The 21529-nt window shown below is 38.3% G+C and overlaps 1 protein-coding gene and 2 non-coding genes across 3 annotated transcripts in view; all 3 read left to right on the forward strand.

Annotated features, from left to right (window-relative positions):
- The window catches only part of LOC136236345 (U5 small nuclear ribonucleoprotein 200 kDa helicase-like), a 30814-nt gene that overhangs the window by 3633 nt on the left and 5652 nt on the right, over positions 1–21529 (forward strand). The window contains exons 3-30 of the mRNA XM_066026489.1: positions 1423–1594; positions 1775–1840; positions 2402–2531; positions 3323–3384; positions 4477–4578; positions 4892–5165; positions 5385–5611; positions 5840–5954; positions 8023–8216; positions 9157–9312; positions 9360–9440; positions 9566–9655; positions 10649–10912; positions 11017–11220; positions 11318–11428; positions 11533–11664; positions 12121–12225; positions 12276–12378; positions 12554–12732; positions 12842–12994; positions 13045–13125; positions 13186–13269; positions 13539–13645; positions 13767–13985; positions 20009–20152; positions 20207–20307; positions 20599–20772; positions 21123–21286. Coding sequence (XP_065882561.1) covers positions 1423–1594; positions 1775–1840; positions 2402–2531; positions 3323–3384; positions 4477–4578; positions 4892–5165; positions 5385–5611; positions 5840–5954; positions 8023–8216; positions 9157–9312; positions 9360–9440; positions 9566–9655; positions 10649–10912; positions 11017–11220; positions 11318–11428; positions 11533–11664; positions 12121–12225; positions 12276–12378; positions 12554–12732; positions 12842–12994; positions 13045–13125; positions 13186–13269; positions 13539–13645; positions 13767–13985; positions 20009–20152; positions 20207–20307; positions 20599–20772; positions 21123–21286 — 3994 coding nt within the window. The remainder of the gene's footprint in view (positions 1–1422; positions 1595–1774; positions 1841–2401; positions 2532–3322; positions 3385–4476; positions 4579–4891; positions 5166–5384; positions 5612–5839; positions 5955–8022; positions 8217–9156; positions 9313–9359; positions 9441–9565; positions 9656–10648; positions 10913–11016; positions 11221–11317; positions 11429–11532; positions 11665–12120; positions 12226–12275; positions 12379–12553; positions 12733–12841; positions 12995–13044; positions 13126–13185; positions 13270–13538; positions 13646–13766; positions 13986–20008; positions 20153–20206; positions 20308–20598; positions 20773–21122; positions 21287–21529) is intronic.
- Positions 9003–9091, forward strand: LOC136237396 (small nucleolar RNA snR60/Z15/Z230/Z193/J17). Its single transcript, XR_010692459.1, has one exon. It is a non-coding gene; the product is annotated as a small nucleolar RNA snR60/Z15/Z230/Z193/J17 (small nucleolar RNA).
- Positions 10454–10539, forward strand: LOC136237397 (small nucleolar RNA snR60/Z15/Z230/Z193/J17). The gene has a single exon (XR_010692460.1). It is a non-coding gene; the product is annotated as a small nucleolar RNA snR60/Z15/Z230/Z193/J17 (small nucleolar RNA).

Raw genomic sequence — 21529 nt, forward strand, 5'->3', positions numbered from 1 at the left:
CTTCTGACAAAGGCGAATCGTACCTGGAACCGCTGCTTCATAACACCGCCCTTCGCTACAGTTTGTAGGCAGTATGTAAGGTCTCTCTTGTAGCTACGAAGTAGAATCTCCGTACAATTCGGATGAAATCTTGAGCACAGTGACAGAAAGTCAAACTGGAACTTAATTTACTATCCGTAAACTTCTGCGCACTCCCACGCACTGGGATATAAAATAGTTATATCCCGTATACTCGGATGATATCACCCTCGTACTGGGATATAACTATAACTTCTACACCCCAGTAGATGAAAACGATTATAGATTGTAAGTTATAGTGAAACAGCACCTCCTGGAGATGGAAATCAATAGAAATTCTTGATGGATCAGACGTTTTACACTTTTAACGGTGCCACGCCCACATAGTCGCGATTAGTGAGTTATCCACGAAGGAGACAAGAGTTCATCGAAACTTGTTCCAGTTCCTGAGGTGAATAATTGTTGGTTGATTTAGGCGCTTGTTATTAGAGACTTGTTTACCATTTAGATAGCATAATTGGAGACTTGTTTACTGTTTAGATAGTGGCGCTGTGGTATATAACTGATATACCACGGCAAACTGTGGTATATAACTGATATACCACGGCAAACTGTGGTATATAACTGATATACCACGGCAAACTGTGGTATATAACTGATATACCACGCTTTGTGGCTACGCTTACCATATATGGTGTAACTTCACACATTCCGCGAAATCCTTATCTAAACGGTAAACAAGTCTCTAATAACAAGCGCCTAAATCAACCAACAATTATTCACCTCAGGAACTGGAACAAGTTTCGATGAACTCTTGTCTCCTTCGTGGATAATTCACTAATCGCAACTATATGTGGGTGTGGCACCGTTAAAAGTGTAAAACGTCTGATCCATCAAGAATTTCTATTGATTTCCGTCTCCAGGAGGTGCTGTTTCACTATAACTTACTATCTATAATCGTTTTCATCTACTAGGGTGTAGAATATAACAGTTATAACACAATTACTTGGGATATGACTAAATATACGCACTCTCACTCGAGCACTGCGCACTCTCGTGAATCGTGCGTATATTTTAGTCATATCCCTCGTAAGCGTGTTATAGCTATAAAATATAAACCATTGTGAAAGGCATACAATGTATTCAAGAACTCGTTTTACCTAGTTACCAGGAAAAACAAATTCCTTTGAGGTGGAAGGGTGTGCCCTGTTCTTACGTGAATGAAAAATGAAGTGCATTTTCAAGGCTTTCTCTAAAGTATTTGCATCAGAAAGTATGCTAGACACACTATATTTATTTAATTCCCAGAATTTGTAAGTGCTAGTCACTTTGTATACCTACTACTCAACCATTTATCAGATGGTAGGTGTACATGATAACTGTGATATTTATTGGATGTTACAGACGTTCTCGTAATGAGTCACAGTTAGAGGAAGAAGAGCAGCACAGCAAGAGAATGGCCCCATCTACACATGCTGAGGAAATAGGTGGAATACAGTACCAACCCAAGACAAGGGAGACTCGCCAGTCTTATGAAGTATTGCTTACTTTTATATTGAACTGCATTGGAGACCAGGTATGTGTGTAGTGCGTACTGCATGCATGTATGCACATGCATACATGTGTATAAGCACATGCATAACTGCACCTGTGTGTGTGTGTGTTACGGATATTATATATTCTGTGTATTGTGACCCTATCTTGAGGGTGTATACTATTTAGACTGACATCTAGATAATGTTTATTCCACTTTTAGCCAAGGGAAATCCTCTGTGGAGCAGCTGATGAGGTGTTAGCAACACTTAAAGATACTCAAATGAAGGTGAGCATTAATTGAAGAGTAAAGCTTTGGTGTTCAGCATGCATAATCCCAAATTAGCATCTCTGGCTCTCCTTTTTGTGACTTTTATCCAATTTTTAACACTTCCTTACTTGTACATGTACAGGGTATAGAAATTATTCTCTAATGTTGGGTTAGAATTTTCAGCTGGTTTTCCAAGTTGAGTGAAACACAATGGAACCTGTTAATCAGGAGATGTATACACTTGAAAACAAGAACACCTGTATAATGTGGTCACTTGGTCGGTAGTGGTCCCAAATTATCCCTTAGCACACAAACTGACCTAGAAAATCAGGACACTTTTTTTTGTTGGTCCCAAGGTTAGTATTGTTGCATTATTGTATAACCAAGCCTGGTAGGTTTGCTGTGACATCTTGTTAGTCACCATACAAATCTTAATAACAATAATCAAAATATAAGAACCCCCCACTATAAAATTTGCATAAATTCATATTAAAATTTATTAAGGTTTTGTATTAAAGAGGATGGTCTTCTTTGTCAAAGCTTATGTGTATTTTAGTTAACAAATACTCTTGTTATTAGGAGAAAGAGAAGAGAAGGGAGATTACAGCTCTGATAGGGAAGATGAGTGATGAGCGCTTTCATGTCTTAGCCAGTCTGGGAAAAAAGATAACGGATTATGGCAGTGAGAAGAAAGCTTCGGTGGCTGAAGGTAAGGACATAACCTGAGCATGTGTATCAGCCATACAAGTGTTATGTTATGGTAAAATTGCATACAGTTTAGAGTTGAAAGGAGTATTATATTTTGTGTTTGTAATTTGTTGTTGTGATTTGAGCAGAGTTGCATGACTGCGATAAATCTGTTTCCGACTTTTGTATGCAAACTTATAGGAAAATCGAAATACTTTCACATACCACACCACAGAATAACACCCAAATGGTATGCCATACTAGTTATTGTCTTATTCCTGAAGTTTGAGTGTACACTTGTTTTTCTAGCCTATTGTATTCATGAGCTTTATAACTAACTAAATTTGCAACATGGTTACTATAGTAACAAGGCCTAGATTACATCCATGAGACCAACTTGTGGAAAAATAATTACCAACTTGACTAGCCATGTGTTGCCAACCACATCACACTTGTAGTTATTAGGATCTACCATTGGTTTCATAATATAGTGGTTAAGGGTTGATTGCTGTCAAATATTCATAGAAGATATTGGGCAAACTTCTTTTCCTTGTTTCCTTCCTTTCTGCATGATATAAAGTGCCACACAGCAGGAAAATCATAGAAGGGAAAGTTAGTAAATTTATATAAAATTAAAGTGACTTGTATATGCTATGAAATCATTTGGACTCTTCAGCTATGTATATCCTCAGTTTTGCTAAGTGTGATACAGTATTTTCTGTTTTGTCTTAAGTTGGTATGTAAGATTCACTGAAGGTTCCAATGGTGGAACTTTTCAGAGACAGCGTTACTGGTGGTGTTATTTCTTTGTAGAAGAGGAGACGATAGATGATAAGTACGGAGTGGCAGTGGTGTTTCAAGACGATGAAGAAGAGGTTGGGGTATACCATAAAAGCAGAAAATTTGATGGGAAAAATATTTGGCGGATTGAGCAATACGTCTATTTGACAAGTTCAAATTGACTTGTTCACAGTGGCTTGCACTAATTACACATGCATCGTATTCAGTGTGTATATAGGCCGAGAGTTTTAGTGATGGTGTCACATGAGTGTTCAAATGATTGTCATGGCAGTTCAAACGATACAAGGCTAGTCTCATTCCCAGACTGCTTTTCTTTTTCTGGGTGGGAAGAAAAGATGGTGTGTGCACAAGACTAGGTTACCACTAGTACAAACATACATATAGCAGCTATCTGGGATGCATCAATAAGGAGAAGTAGTTAAGTACTTTGCTGGGACAAAACAGATCAACAATTTCATGGAAATGTCTGGCTGTAGCTGTGGGACCATGCTCAGAGCATATCTTCCATGTTGATTGTTCCAATGTTAGCTCAATCTTTGTCAGAATAGGCTGGGTAGGCTTCCCTGTGGATTTCTCCACATTTTTGATATAAATCTAAATTCTCCTCAGGTTGGCTGTTTCAATATCATCAGCAATCAAGTTTTAACAGGAGCCCAAGCATTATGAGTCAAAATGCATATTTTACGTAAAATAAGTTTTGTTTTTTAAAGAACCAAAGCCCTCTAGTAGCGTTCAGGGCCAAAGGGTTAAGCCTTAAATTGAATGATGTTAGTTAGCTGGCTTGGACAATTTTCAATAAAAATATCTTCTACCATTAAATTTAATTCCCTGTCAAATTTTCTGCTTATATGGTACTCTGTGTTAGGAATTGTTATATCATATAGAGGTACACAGTGCTCTCCCAAGTATACAGGAGAGATTAACCTACACAATATCCTCCCCATATACATACTGTATGTATATCTACATACACAAGTTGTGTAATTCCCTCCATAAGATGCAGGGTCTTCAAAGTGCTTTATATTGTTTTGACATGGTAAATGATTGTATGTAATGAACAAAATGGTTTTGATGTTGGTAGCTAATTAACAGTTTTACTGCTCTACTTTATTTTGCTGGGGGAACTGTGTTGTAGTGCCTGCCCTTCACCAGTGTGTGCGTCACAGGATCAAGGTAATCAGACATCAGTTATTAAAGATGATGATGAGATAGAGGAGGAGAGAGAAGGAGTTGAGGCTGACTATGATGGTGTACTACACCATGCTGATGTGAGTTGCGTGTGCGTGTGTGTGTGCTTGTGTGCACATTGTGCATGTGTGTACTTGTGTATGAACTAGCCTGACCACTTGTGCAGTGTAAGTGTAGCCTGTTTATTTTGATGGCGTGCGTTTGTTTTCATGAACATGTGTGTATGTGCATATGTGGTTGGTATGATACTCAGAAGCTTGTAGTGTTATGGTATACTAACTAATGTGTTGTAAGATTTTAACTTTGCTTGGTTGATCATGTATATACACTTAAAGTAAATATTAAACTATTTCATACATTAGTTTTATTCCTCTTTCATCATCTTTTTTGCAGTTCTCTACCAGTGGGGCTGGTACTGGAGCTACGAAGATCTTGGAGCCTCGTCTGGTGGATGCCTATTGGCTGCAGCGAGAATTAAAGAAGACTGATGATGAAACGTCACAAAATAAATATGTTGATGAGATGAAATCACAGAAGGAGGCTGATGAAGTATTGGAGATCCTGAAACACTCGGTTAATGACATAGAATGTGAAAACAAACTTGTACTCCTGCTGGGATATGATCGATTTTCTTTCATCAAAATCCTTCTGAAGAACCGAAAAACAGGTACAGATTGTACGGTGCAGTGTTGTACGTGTACATTCCAGGAGACTTCACTTAGTAGTCGGTCACCTCGGTTGGCTATGTCAAAATAATTCCAAACATAGCCAAGATGCACTTTTTCTTAATAAGACCACTGCCTTATTATTATACAAGTGATGACAATGTACATCATCAGTTGTTGCCATGTGCACTCGTTATCCTTGTTATATTTTGATATTTTAGTTCTGTACTGTACATTGCTGGCTCGTACTAATGATGACGATGAGAGACAAGCTATTGAAGAGGAGATGAAGAAGGATCAAGATACCCATCGCATCTTAAAGACACTGTCCAAGATAGAGGATGAAGACTTAGTACAGGAGGAGTTGGCACGTAAAGCAGCTGCTCGCAAATCTCGGGTGGACGCTGATCTTGATGCTGAGGATGCCAGCCAACAAGAGAAAAAAGGAGTATGTGCGTGCATGATATCATATTTATTCCATTTATTACAATGGAACCTATTTATTTGATATCATAAATACTGCTGTTTGGGACAATGGCCAGCATCTGAAGTTCTCTTTTTTTAAGTATTAACATTAGCAGGACCTACTCTATACACCAAAATTTAACGAAATCCCAGGTGTATCACCATATGAATACTATGCTCACATTTTCATGTGTATTGCTTCTCTCTCTAGCTTGGCTCTAGGAAGGTACTTGACCTTGATGACCTCAGCTTTACCCACGGCAGTCACTTCATGGCAAACAAGAGATGCCAGTTACCTGATCGATCCTACAGGCAGAACATGAAAGGTGAGTTATGTATGATGTATAATTGTGACCAGATTTGAATTCTGTGCTCACAAAATCAAACTCACTTTTTTACCAGCAATGGATTGCTGGCCTAATATACTATCGTATTCCACTCTATCTTCAGAACTGGCATGAGCTGTGGAAGTACAAAATTAATAAAGACGTACTAAGGTACAATGACCTGGTACAGTTACTACGTAGGTCAATAATAGAGAAACATTTCTCCTCTACTTAGCCAGAAAAAAATGTAACTGATATAAACGAATTCCATTCATTGTGTTGTACTAGCTCATACCTGTTGTGATGTTTTCTTTCTGGAGTACACGATAATCAATCTTCATTTATCACTAGAGGAATGAAAAATTGGAAATTTTAAAATGGGAATAGGGATCGCTGAAGAAGCCACGATACAAGAAGGGATCGCTGGGGTGGTAATGTAAGCCACAAATCTCTATTTTGACTCTTTGTCATAAATCTTTAGATACATTCTCTGCTGTCATTTTGAAACGATTCAAAATAGGAAAGTATTTGTGTGACTGCTCTATTAGAGTATTTAATCTGGATAACCTGCCCATGTACAATAATCATGGAGCGAAAAAACCACTTTGCAACAAAGCCTTCAGCACAGATTAAGCTTCCTGGCCTATACTGAGTTTAATAAAGACAGATTCTATTAGCCACAAGCAGCACACACCAAAAAGCCTAACTCTGAGCATGGTCTTGTATGGCTTCTCATGCACAATGGCATTTTGGCAAGAAGAGATGGTCCGGTTAGTGGCTATTTTTGATTGCTGTGTAATGGGTTGAACATAGCCGAAAACGAAGAGTAATGGATGCTTCACTTTTCGAACGATAATTGAGATAGTTGGGGCGTGCAACACCATTTCTTTCTTTCAGTATGCGTGGATTGCAGAGGTGCTTTTCGAACAGTTCTTGATTCAAAATGCTGTGTAACGGGTTGAAAATAGCTGACAACAAAGTATAATAGATACTTCACTTTTCAGATGATAATTGATATAGTTGGGGCGTGTGGTGCCATTTCAGATGTGGGTTCACCATTCAGTCATAATAATTATAAATTTACAAAAAAAAGTTAAACAAACAAGTTCACAAAAAATTGGAATTTTCAACTAGAGTAGGGACCATAGCACATCGATAACACCTCTCATTGTTTTACTGTGATTTTTGGTATCTTGAGTGCAGTAGGAATATAGCACTTCTTATTGTTTTACTGTGATTTAAGACTCCAGCTTGCTTCAGTACTTTTTATAGATGTGCTATGGTCCCTACTCTAGTTGAAAATTTCAAAAAATTTGTGTACATTACTGGAATAGAGATTGCCATTTTTTAAACTGTGTCTAGTCATTATGGAAAAACTTATGCAGTGATTACTTACAGTACCATATCTGCTAATGAAGCTTTGTTGTCAAAGCCAGGTTTTGTCAAAGTCAGTCATAATTTATGATGTACAGTAGCTGCTGTGTGGTAAATTGTACTTCTTAGTTTCTAGCATGTGTGCTAAGTTTCAGTAGCGTAGGCAACAGAAAGAGGGGGACGGTCCCTTGGTTGGTTAAACTTTCCTATGGCTTATAAGCTTCAAATTATGCATACATCTTTAAGAACTTTGAGGCATGATGAAACCTATAATGGCTCTGAGGGCATAGCTCTTAGACCCTCTTCATAGTGTGTGTGTGTGTGTGTTTGTGTGTGTGTGTGTGTGTGTGTGTGTGTGTGTGTGTATTCTATTTTTAATCGCACATGCTCGAGTGTGTTGTGAGCAGACGATGAAAAATTGACAATGAATATACCACCATTCACTGTTGGGATAAATCGTCCATGAAGATTCCACGAAACTTTAAATCTTTCAAGGACCAGTAAATATTTATTGTAAAATTTAAATAAAGCATCCACTAAGACCGCATGGACTATTTGTCCAGTAGTGATGAGTTGGTGTGTAGTGAACACATTTGACCTCATCTGATGCTCACCATGTCACATGCTATAAATGTGATAGAGACAAAGGGGCATTTTAAAATTATCATTTATTCAGTAACTGTTTTGTTGGTAGGTTATGAGGAGGTTCATGTACCAGCTTTAAAGCAGAAACCATTTCAGGAAGGAGAAGTGTTACTGCCGGTTACTCAGCTACCCACCTGGGCACAAAGTGCCTTTTCTGGTTACAAGAATCTCAACCGTATTCAAAGTAGACTTCATGAAGCAGCGTTGAAGAGTGATCAAAACCTCCTACTGTGTGCTCCAACGGTACATACATACTGTGGCAGTGTGATGTGTACTATAAGTTCTGTCTTGTATGGCAAATGGAAGGTATAACCATGTAAGGCTGTTTTGCTTGTAAAAAAAACTTTGAGAAGTGTATAGAACTTTTCTGAGGTCCCTACAGACCTCTACCAATACAATTTTACCTCCGAAAAATAGTAATCCTACAGTAAAACCAGTTGGTTCCCAAGTGTCTCTCATACATTTAATTACTCTAATAGAACAGTCGCTTCAAGGTCTGTATGTACAGTGTAAACAGCTTCAGTCAATAAACTAAAAGAAGAAAATTAGTAGCTGGAGTCAAGGAAAGTTCAACATTGCAGTAAACTTTTGAATCCATGATTGGAAAGGACTGTTCTATTAGAGTATTTGGTATAATACCTTGTGTGTATGTACACTCTATTAGAGTAGTTACATTGATCTGTATAATAATTATAAATCCAAACAAATTCTCTTATCTGAACACTCTGTGGTTAACTGGTACAGTAGGACCTTGATTGTTCGAACCGCAAGTGGCTGGTCTATTTTTGTCATTAATATTTTTAGAGTAAGTGTATGTTCTATTAGAGTAGTTAAACAGAAGTCTGCCTATAAATGAAAGGGCTTCATTTACAGAATAAATTCACTTATCTGGACATTTTTATGATTGAACAGGCACACAGGTATTTGATAATGGAGGTCCTACTGTACACAAGTGGTAATGGAAGGTCCCACTGTATTAATAACCATTAATTGCCAGCAAGTGGACAGAATCCTATATACTGCAAATAGTGTGGGCACATGATGATAATATAGTTCAAATGACATACACTCATAATGTGTGTATGTGTGAAGATATACGCCCCTAACTGATGCCCACCATACATGTCAGTAGCAATGGAAACTGATTTAATTAACTTATTAAGTGTCATACATTTCCACACAGGGAGCTGGTAAGACAAACGTTGCTTTACTGTGTATGCTGAGAGAGGTTGGGAAACATCTGAACCCTGATAATTCTGTCAACGTTGATGAGTTCAAAATTATCTACATTGCTCCTATGAAGTCACTGGTACAAGAAATGGTAGCCAATTTCACCAAGGTGGGTAATCCATTGTGTTATACTAACAGTTCATTATACGTCAACAGAGGTTAGCCCCTTATGGGATTACAGTGGGGGAACTAACTGGAGACCATCAGATGAACAGGGAACAAATTGAGGCCACTCAGGTATGATTGTAGGTTTGGTGTAGTTGGCTGTAGCCATACTAGAGTCTCGTCTCCTGTGATTATGTTGGGATGATACATGTATATGACTCCAACATTAATAAAGGGACATTTGTTTTCCTCTGCAGGTGATTGTATGTACTCCAGAGAAATGGGACATCATCACACGTAAAAGTGGAGAAAGGACGTACACACAATATGTTGGTCTGGTCATCATTGTAAGTATACCATGTGTGTAGTAGTACGTCTGTTTGTAAGCCACACTCCAGTGTGCGAAATAACTTTTCAGACATGTCCAGTCGTACTGTCAGGGCATTGTGAAACTTGAGTGGACATCAAGCGATTTGACCAGACATTTTAACTTATTGTTTCTCCTTTCCTGTGTTTCTACCACTTGGATGTTTGTTTCACATCGGGGCCACCAATGTACTGTAGAGCTGATTACTTATCAACCACTCACTGATACTTATAGTACAGCATTTTAAAGGATAGCTACTGACCACATGAATGGGCTTCTATGGAATCAATTATTGGGCCTGGGTAGGAAAGGAGTCATAAGGACTTCAGTCAAGGCCTTCTACTTGCCTTGGAATGATATAGCTATATGGTCAAACTGTTGCTTATGCTGCCATGGCTTAGAATATATAGTGGCTCTATCCCTAATGCACTGATGCCTTGTTCATGATAGCTTAAAAACTGGTTGTACAGGTGATCATGAACACCACAAGTAAAAGTACTACTGGCAATCAGGTTATAAATACATTGTACTACTGCAGTATATGTGTAGGCTGGCACAACATAGTAAACTGTTAACCTCAGAGGTTAACTTGGGCATGCCGTTGTGGTCAGTACAAACCTAAAACACATAATAGAATTGCATGTCAATAACATCATGTCTGGCCTCCCTCCTAGCCCAAGGCTAACAGTATTTATGGACAAATTCAATTATAGCTTGACACCTGGTGTCTGCACATTATCACACTGTACTCCTTACAAGTGGTTACTACTGACAGCAATGTGGGCACATGATGATAATATAGTTCAAATGACATACACTAATGTGTGTATGTGTGAAGATATACGCCCCTAACTGATGCCCACCATACATGTCAGTAGTCATGAAAACTATGTTTAGTTTCTATTGCAACACTCTAATAATGCAGTTGTTTTGTACTAATGTCTTGTATATAATATGTTTTGTTCTACCATAGGATGAGATCCATTTACTGCATGATAGCCGAGGTCCAGTTTTGGAGTCAATTGTAGCCCGTACCATACGTCAAGTAGAATCCACCCAGGAGACGATTCGATTGGTCGGACTTTCTGCCACACTTCCCAACTACGAAGATGTCGCTGCTTTTCTAAGAGTTGACCTCGCAAAAGGACTGTTTTATTTTGACAATAGTTTCAGACCGGTATCACTTGAACAAACCTATGTTGGAATCACTGAAAAGAAAGCCATGAAAAGATTTCAGGTATAGAAGAGACTGTTATTAATACTTTGTCTTTTTGGGGAGATGTATGTATATTTTGGCTAAAAAATTTAATTGATGAATTACTATTTACTCTGTGTTTCTAGTTGATGAACGACATAGTGTACGACAAGGTTTTGGAACATGCTGGAAAGAACCAGGTGTTGATATTTGTACATTCACGTAAAGAGACAGCCAAGACAGCCAAAACTCTTCGAGACACTTGTCTAGAGAAGGAAACTATTGGACAATTTCTACGTGAAGATTCTGCCAGCACAGAAGTATTGAGAACTGAAGCTGAACAAACAAAGGTATAATTTCCCAGCTGCTTTTTAACAACTGGTAGAAATTATTGACTTCTGGTCATTGCTATTTGTGTGTGTTTTAGATATTTCTTTAATTTTGTAGAACAATGATCTTAAAGATCTTCTTCCTTATGGTTTTGCTATCCATCACGCTGGAATGTCAAGGTTGGACCGAACATTAGTTGAAGAATTGTTTGCTGATCGTCACATACAGGTAAAAAGGGACCTTGTACCCAGTCATTGTAACATGCTAGTTTGAGTACCCTATATGCATTATGTGTTGTTGTGGTTGTCAGATGTTTTGATTTTTTCTTTTAGGTGCTCGTTTCTACAGCAACACTAGCCTGGGGGGTCAACTTACCTGCTCACACTGTGATCATCAAAGGCACTCAAGTATATAGTCCTGAGAAAGGACGGTGGACGGAGCTTGGAGCACTAGATGTCATGCAGGTTTGTGTGTGTTCAGTGACTAGAATACTTTCCATCATTTAACAATATTACATTATTTTGCTAAACATAATCATGGAAAATTGAATTGCCTTTTTAATCTGCTTGTTTCATCATAGTGAATCTTCAATTGTTTGTCAAATTTTAATTATCAAATATCCCTCATTGTTGGAGTACTGTAGTTGGCTGCTCTCATGGTCAAAATGAGACATTTAGAGTAGTCAGTTGTGCCTATCATATTAGAGACTATCTTGTGTGTGTGTGTGTGTGTGTGTGTGTGTGTGTGTGTGTGTGTGTGTGTGTGTGTGTGTGTGTGTGTGTGTGTGTGTGTGTGTGTGTGTGTGTGTGTGTGTGTGTTTTATTAGCCTCACACACTATCAATTCATTGGTAGGGTCTGAGTAGTTTTAAACACCAGAAGTTCAAGCAGTTGGAGTCTCATTATGTATTTTCTTCCACAGATGTTAGGTCGTGCTGGTCGTCCTCAGTACGACAAGAAAGGTGAGGGTATACTGATCACAAGTCACACTGAACTACAGTACTACCTGTCCCTTATGAATCAACAGGTATGACCGTGTGTTAGCATAATGTGTGTCGTGTTATGATGTTGTTACAGCTTCCCATTGAGAGCCAGTTCATCTCTAAACTATCTGATAATTTGAATGCTGAAATAGTTCTTGGGACTATCCAGAATGCCAAAGATGCTGTTACATGGCTAGGTATGTGTATATGTATCACTGCATATTTGCTGTAAGCTAACTGATAGAAGATAATTAAGTTTTGTATGTTTGCATGTGTTGATTAAAATTGTTACAAACCAGTATTTGCATGTGCCAGCATTTGCATGTGTACTGATTTCACAATTTTATGACTCCATCTTCTTATCTTCATCAGGTTACACTTACTTGTACATCCGCATGTTGAGGAATCCTCAGTTATATGGTGTCACTGTGGATGAGGCAGCAGCTGACCCATTACTGGAGCAACGTAGGGCAGACCTGATCCACACAGCTGCTTCGTTGTTGGACAAGAACAGTCTTGTCAAATATGATAGGAAGAGTGGAGCATTCCAGGTAATGCACACCAATGAATAGTGTGCATGTGTGGCATGTAAGGTACATGTGTAATATAGTGTTAAATCCTTGTATTCTCGTGTGCAATTTAGTTTATCCACTTTGTTAGGTCACTGACTTGGGGAGGATCGCCAGTCACTATTATTGCACACACGAAACCATGGCAACATACAACAGCAACCTGAAGCCGACTCTCAGTGAAATAGAACTATTCAGGGTGTTTTCTTTTTCATCGGAGTTCAAGAATATTACTGTCAGAGAGGTACGACTTCTTGCATGAATCCACTCTTTGTTTAGTTAATTGTCCTCTAGGAAGAGAAACTAGAACTAAACAAGTTAGTGGATCGTGTTCCCATACCAGTTAAAGAAAGTATTGAAGAGCCAAGTGCTAAAGTAAGGCAGTGGAGAGTACTATATATATATATACCTACAAGTGACTTTTATTTGATATAGATTAATGTCCTATTACAAGCCTACATCTCACAGCTCAAGCTGGAAGGATTTGCTCTAGCCTCAGACATGGTGTTTGTCACCCAGGTATGTGTATACGTCACACTATCTAGTAGAACACACTTGTGCGGTAAAAGAATAATGAATGTACTGCATGCAAGATTTGGCTTTGTGGAATTAAGAATAATGTAAGTATAGCAGAAATCATGTATGTGTTAATACTGAGTGTTTCAAGTGACTGAAGACTATACCCAGTTTGTCCCAGTTTGTATGTGTGCGTGTGTGTATGTTACTATAGAGTTGGTTATTCATACTTTTCCGTTATTGTTGTTATTTGTGCGCTTCTTTATTCTTAGTCTGCTGGTCGACTGCTGAGAGCTATTTACGAGATAGTGTTGTGTAGAGGATGGGCCAGTATGGTGGACAAGACGCTTACCGTCAGTAAAATGATTAACAGAAGAATGTGAGTTCTGTATATCTCCAGTAGCTGTATTTCACACCTCTGCTAAGACTTTGCTTTGTGTGTGCTAGTCTGTCACTGCCAGTAAAGTGTATTACTCTCATATATATATCGCCATATATAGGTGGCAGTCAATGACTCCTCTGAGACAGTTCAAGAAGCTCCCTGAAGATGTAGTCCGTAAGATTGAGAAGAAAGACTTTGCCTGGGAGAGGTTGTATGATCTCGGCCACAATGAGATTGCTGAGCTGATTCGCATGCCCAAGATGGGGAAGACCATTCACAAGTTTGTCCACCAGTTCCCCAAACTTGAGCTGTCCACGCACATCCAACCAGTAACCAGGTATGATGTTAGAATATAAATTACTGTAGATATGATCAAGAGTTCATGATATGTATTATGCATTCTTGGTATGATTGTGTGTGGGTGTTGTAATACAAGCAACTGGAAAGCTGACTTGTCTTAAAGCAGAAGAGAGGTGCTTTATGCTTTGTGTATTAGTGCACATAACTGACAAAGACGTGGATGTGTTTTTCAGTCACAATAAGTAGGGTAGGATATGTTTCGTCAGTACAGTTAAAATCATATTATAGCTTGCAGTGATAGTCGGATCATTTGGCATGTACGTGTACGGTACAATTATACAAAAACGAAATGTTGTAGTTGTTATTTCAGCTTCTTGCTGATAGCAATATTCTTTAGTTTATCAACTAATTTGTTTCTTGTGGATACAGATAACTTCTGTTCCCAATTGTAAGCTGTAGAGTCATTCACAGTATAGAGTAGCTTTATGCAGTCCTGTAGTTCAGACAATGGGATACATGTATATAAATCAGCCACCGTAGGTTTTGGTAGGTGCTCACAAATCAAGTTACAAGTGTGTTTGAGTAACATTATGGCCATTCCTTCTACCCCTGTATCAGTTGCTCCGTATTCTCTGCCATTTAATGACAGAATAGCTGGATCTGTTAGGATATACTCACCATTGTTTGTTGCCCCTTGAAGATCAGCAATCATTCTTTGGCCTCTAGTTTGGTACCAACTCCAGTGAGAAAATGCTTGCATCATTGCTACATGTTCTTCTGTGTTGTTCCAGTAGCCATAATTGTTACACCATTTTGTGTATTTGCCAGAAATGTAGGTCTCTACAATGTGGTACTCGTTGAGCTTGGGACCACCAATTTCATTGTTGGGATGGTAAACACAGTGGAACACATTTACATCTGCAAAACGTACTACTCCACCTGTACTATGGAATTTGTTGAAACTCTCTGCTAACTGCTTAGTTTCCCTGTGCATTCTCATTGTGGTGTTCCATTCAGTAGGCTTCCATGTGTAAGAGTCTTTGAGGTGTTTTATAATACATTTCTCACCAGATTTAGACACTGGTGTATTCCAGGTGCCCATGATGGCATAGCGGAACCTGCCCTCTGCAAACTTCTCCTTGTTCCATGCCACTTGCTTTGTACCACTGTCAGTGTCACTACTACTCTCCGTAGAACTAAACTGACCCATACTATATACCAAACTGGTTATTCTGAGAATGGTAGTGTGTTTTATATGTTTCACAGTTACAGTGGTTATTCCTGGAACTGTTTTATCACATTAATAATTGGTGTTGGTGAATTAAAATATTTCCCTGGTTAATCCCCAGGTAAATATATTTAATGTAGTTAGGTGGTATCACCTCTACACTGTTATTTACAGAAAAAGAGTACTTGGCAATTAATGGGTGACGTCTTTTTCACTTTACTTCATTGGCTATTTTTTGCTTAGCAAGAATCCATATTGTAGTCGCGTGATCTCAATAAAATCGGCATCATGTACTGTAGCATCATGAGACGGGGCACAGTGGAGATATAACCAATCAAACTACTGTGTGTAAAATAATGGAGGATGATTATGTAATAGCTTCTTTCTTTTGGTGGCTTGGCACATGTAGATCCTTTAAACAATGCAACCATGTTATCAGGAAATTCATGGTGAGTAACGTGATTTTAGCGAATTCTTTCAAATGTTAATGGAGCACTATTGTGCAAAACCCTCTGGGAAATTAAATAAACATCTGGATGTAGTATCTCCAGATCTGTAGTGCCAGGTGACAACACATGGATCGGCTTTGCTGCTTTGTCCCATTTTCTATAGCAGGGCCACGATTATCACCTCACTAACCAGGTATAAAAATTGAATTTGTACCCAATGAACAACTTGAAGTAGCTTTGGCTCCAGTTTGCACAAACAAGCAGCAATGAATTTATGGAAATCTTGAAATCTCACTTGAAATCTTGTCCCTGGTTTTGTCGAGTTTGTTGATCCGTCGTCTGTATCAGTGGAGTATCACTAGGTACTATGGTTGAAAAGAATCTGGAAGGCCATGACAGACAGCAAGTATTCCATAACTTTTGAATGAAGTGCTTGCGGAACAATCTATATGTTTCGTTTGTTAAACTCAAGAGAAGCCTAATGGCACCTTGTTTTTAACTTATAAATGAATTACACAGCAGTTAAAGCGGTAACAACAAATTTGCACAGCCGCACAAGGCAGATTGTAAAGGTATGGGAGTTTATACAAGTAGTCCAATTGTTTACATGTATGTCCATTTTGTTGGCTGTCGAAGAGATAAGTTATGTCAACCTTGAACATATCTGAATTCAATAAATTGTTAAGCACTCATAACTTTGGTGTGTGAAAAAGAAAAGTGATATACATACTAGAGGTGTTTATGTATGGTACATACCATAGTGACAGGTTTAACCCTTAAACCTGCATAGTCCAGAAAACTGAAGCTAAAAAAATAACTAAAAGTTTGGTAAGGAAACAAACCCTTACATACCTCTATAAAATGATCCATAACTCAATGGTAGTTGCTCCTACCAACTTGCGAATTAAATTTTCTGTTAGCCCATATATGGCTCATTAACTTGGTACACTGGGTGGTACCCATAGCCAGTCTGTTTTGTATCCACACTGAGTAGACTATTTGTGAATAGTTATGACTACACTAGGAACCCTTCGCTATAATCTAATGTGTGTGATATCACCATGAAACATGAGACACTTAGCAGAGATTTAAAGCATGTGAACAAAAAGGCTTATTAGAAGGTAGCACACTATTTCAATTTGCAATACTTTGACCTTCCCATCAAGCAGGGTCTCTAGCAGTCGAGCAGCTGGTAGTTTAGTAATTGTGCCAATCAGTTTGAGATATAATACTGACTCTTAATAACACCTAAAAGTTTATCTCAATTATGAATAAATAAAGTAAAATATTATTATGCAGTTTTAGTCTCTTTGTATAGTTTCCTTTAGTTTATGTGCTAACTTTCTTCTTGTGGGTTCTGTTAATGTGAATTCATATTGGTAAGAAGTATAGTCAGAATCTAAAGTTTTCAAGAACTCCTTTAATTCTGTCTCTGGAACGCATGACTGTAATTCAGCAGGTTTGGGTTTTTTAAGGTGCTGACATATCGAGTTGCAAGTGTGTTTAAGAAATAACTTGGCTATTCCTTCTGATCCCATGTCAGTTGCACCATACTTATTACCATGTAAGGACAGAAATGCTGGATCTGTGAGGGTATACCAAGTACCATCTGCTGTGCCCTGCAGGTCAGATATCATCTTCTCACCATTCGTGTAATGCCAACTCCAGTGCATGAAAGCTTGCATCAGTGGTACGTATTGATCAGTTGTATTCCAGTATCCGTTATTATTGCACCACTTTGTGAATTTGCCAGAGAGGTAAGGTTCAACAACGAAGTATTCATTTAGCTGAGGTCCACCTATATTGTTATTATCATGCTCAGTGCACTGAAGCTTGTCTACTTTTACAAAGGAGACAACTCTGTGTGTTTTATGGAATTTATTAAATTCTGTAGCAAGCTCATTTGCCTCCTCATACATTCTCATTGTGGTAGCCCAGCCAGTAGGTCGAAACACAGGTTTCTCTATAAAATGTTTTATAACACATTTCTGACCACGCTTTTCTACAGGTAACTGCCATGTTCCCATGATAGCATAACGGAATCTTCCTTTTTCAAAACTCTCTTTATTCCAAGTTACCTTCTTTTCTATCCTGCTGTCACTATTGTTAGGGTTAGTACCTCCTAAAAAATAACTAATATAGCCTCCCATTTCTAAATATTGGCCCTCAAAATGAGGCAGCCTTCTTATAGTCACCTGAAGACTCTTCCTGGGATTGTGTACATTAGCCTTATTTGTATGTTGTGGTATTTCAATGAAGTGACCACAAAAGAAACTGACTCCCACAATTGATTTTAATCTACCACAGCCAGAATATCGTCAGTAAGCTTGTGTATTAGACTAGCATAGCACATGACTTCAAGTCAAAAATTTCTTCCAAAACAGTGCCATAAGACATAACTTCTTATTAAGATAATGAGATAAATGGTTTTCACTTACAGAAATACCCTATAGCAGGTTTTCTCCGAGGAAGAATTTTTTTGTGAATTGGTTGCTTGCTATCTGTGAAAATTTCCCCCCTCGAAATTTGCAGCGTGATCAAAATGGCATTGTTAAATATTATGTGTCGTGAAGAAGCAAAAATCCCTCCCACTCCCTAAATTTTTTTGGATGTTTTTTTTTATGCTGGCAATATTTCCCCTTGGATAAATACCACTATGCTGTAAAGGTTTGTTGCTATTGTATAGCCCTAATGTTTAGTCTCATTTGTCTCTCTGTGGTGTCTGGCGCAAAGTAGGTATGAAGTAACATAGTACCAACTGGTACGAAGTGGTCCACGTTATACCAAATTTATGAAATGCCATATAAGGAATGGAAAAGTGAAATAGTGAAACTTGTTCTATGCATGTTTTATTGTAATTGTACAGTCATATACACTGTGCAGAGTATATATGTGATTGGGATGGATAAACAACAGTTAGGTGACTCGTTTAACAATATTGTCCATCCTCACTAAAGTGATACTTCTTCACTAAACTTCTTTACAGTATGTACAAAACTAAGTCCTGATTCTCGCAGTTGGCCTGTATGTACTCAGCTGAATTAGGTAGTCACACTGTAACACCCAGAAATGACAATTTCCTTCAAAATGTATGTTCAAAAAGCTTTCAAATTGGATTCACAAAGTGTAGAAAAGGAAGTTTAGCCAAGATAGATCACTCTAGGATGGCTGGCTGTGAACAAGTCACTAAACTGTTGAAGAAATACCCTGGTATATTTTGATTTCCAAATGATTAGATTTGTAACTTTTAATTTGTTGAAAATATATATATTATATTCGTATTTGCTGCTTCTGTAAAATCATCTCAATATTCTCATAAATTATGCTCACTGCTGTCCAGCTGCAATTTGCCGCAGTTTTTGAGTAAGTCTTCTTCTTGTAGGTACAGATAGCACTAGTTCATGCTTGTATGTTGTGGAGTTGTTAAGAGCATTTAAAGCATCCATGAAGGCTGGTAACTCTGATTCTGGAATACATTCCTTCATTTCTTGCACTGTGGGTTTTCTTAGATGCCTACATATTGATTTCAAGTGTGTTTAAAAAATGATTTCACCATCCCTTCTACTCCTGTGTCAGTTACACCATACTTATCAGTCAAAGACAAAATTGCTGGATCTGTCAGAGTGTAGTTTCTGTTATCAGCTACACCTTGCAGATCAGATATCATTTTCTCACCAATCGTGTAACACCAGCTCCATTGCATGAAAGTTTGCATCAGTCCTACATATCGATTAATTGTTTCCCAGTATCCATTATTAGTGCACCATTTTGTGTATGAGCCAGGAATGTAGGGTTCTACAGCAAAGAATTCGTGAAGTTGTGGTCCACCGATTGTGTTAATAGGATGCTCAACACATTTGAACTTATCTATTTCTACAAGGAAACAACTCGGTTTGTTTTGTGGAATTTGTTAAATTCTTCTGCAAGTTCACTTGCCTCTTTGTAAATCTGCACAGTAGTGTCCCAGTCAGTAGGTTCCCATGTGTAAGATTCCTTAAAATGTTTTATAACACATTTTTCACCACACTTTGATGCTGGTTGAATCCATGTTCCTATAATAGCATTACGGAACCTTCCTTCTGCAAACTTCTCTTCTTCCCTTTTCACTTTCTTGACACCATCAGTACTTCCTGTAAATATACTACTGATGACTTCTCCCATTCTGATTGTGGCATTCAGAATGATCCTGCCTTTTTATAGTGACCAGGGAGGGACTATCCAGAATTGCTTGCTTAATAATGGAATAGCTATGCATAATAACTGTGTGTGGTTTTTCATGAAAGTGACTACTACTAGTTAATGCAACCATGTGACCTTATATGCGTAAATCGTTATCAAAGAAGAAAAAATTATCTTTAAAGTTGTTACCGTTCTATTATTTAGGTCCACCCTACAAGTGGAGCTCACCATTACTCCAGACTTCCAGTGGGATGAGAAGATACATAGTAACTCTGAGGCATTCTGGATATTTGTGGAGGATGTTGATGGGGACATCATCCTACATCATGAGTACTACCTACTCAAAAGGTTACATTGTGGAATTGAGTTTTGTAACAATGTTACTTGTGTTGTTCACTATAGCAAATATGCTGGTGATGAGCATGTGATCAACTTCTTTGTGCCGGTGTTTGAGCCCCTCCCCCCTCACTACTTCATCAAGATAGTCTCTGATCAGTGGATTGGTGGGTGTGACTAGGACTGGTGTATTTAGTGCAGCTACATTAAGTACCTGTGTACCAGCTTTTGGAATTTTTGTGTTTTGCTATCAAAAAGCTTAAAATATACAGTGAAACCTCACTTAGTGGCTAAGACCACTCTCATTTGTGGCTAGGTCTCAAATGATATAGCAAAGGTAAACTTGATTTTATTAGTTCCTTTAGTTTTTAGGTTGTAATGTATCATCCCAAAGGTGGTAGGTTTCACTGTGTTACTTGTAGTTATAGTAAGGTCTCATTCTTGGTGTTGTGTTACAGGTTCTGAGACACAGCTGCCGGTGTCATTTCGTCATTTGATTTTGCCGGAGAAGTTTCCACCACCCACTGAGCTGCTTGATCTTCAGCCACTGCCAGTCTCTGCTCTGCGTAATCCTGCCTATGAGGCTTTATACAGTGACAAGTTCCCATACTTCAACCCCATACAGACCCAAGGTACTGAATGTGTATACGGTGGAATCTTGTATAAAACGAAGACCAAAAACTGCCATTTATGTGCTTTACAACTTTTGGGGCCTGTAACTCTTTACGAGATTCCTAAATATTTGAGCACCCCAACACCTCTTGAAGCTTCCAACAATGATGTATTATGTTTTGAAACACATACTGTATGTATGCCAACATGCTATATGCCTCTGAATGACAGTCTTTGGTCCCAAGGTGTCTGAGAAAGAGGATCTACTGTATTATGAACAGGCTTCACATGCTAGCTACACTTACTAATGACCATGTTATAATGCCTTTCACCATTCACATTATTATTTTCTCTATTTCATTTTCAACAGTGTTCAATGCACTGTACAGCACTCAGGATAATGTTCTGGTGGCATCTCCTACCGGAAGTGGCAAGACCATCTGTGCTGAGTTTGCTATCCTCAAATTGTTTGCGGATGTTCCTAAGAATGCCAAAGCTGTGTACATCACCCCCTACCCTACACTGGCCAAACAGGTTAGCATCTTGTCTCGTATACAACACTATATGTACAAGTTTTATGCATACAGGGATTTTGGTGTTCTGTTATTACTAGTTCCACAGTGGGTCAGTACAAACTATGCTTGTATCAAGGGTCCTTAAGCACAGCGCACTTGTGCTCCCATTTACGTACCGAAGGATTTTGTGATTTAATATTTAATCTTGTGAACACTAACTATGTATATCCTTAGCGTGCACTTAGCAAGTTAGAGAAGATAT

The sequence above is a fragment of the Dysidea avara genome, chromosome 10, assembly GCF_963678975.1.
Source record: "Dysidea avara chromosome 10, odDysAvar1.4, whole genome shotgun sequence".
NCBI classification, from domain to species: domain Eukaryota; kingdom Metazoa; phylum Porifera; class Demospongiae; order Dictyoceratida; family Dysideidae; genus Dysidea; species Dysidea avara.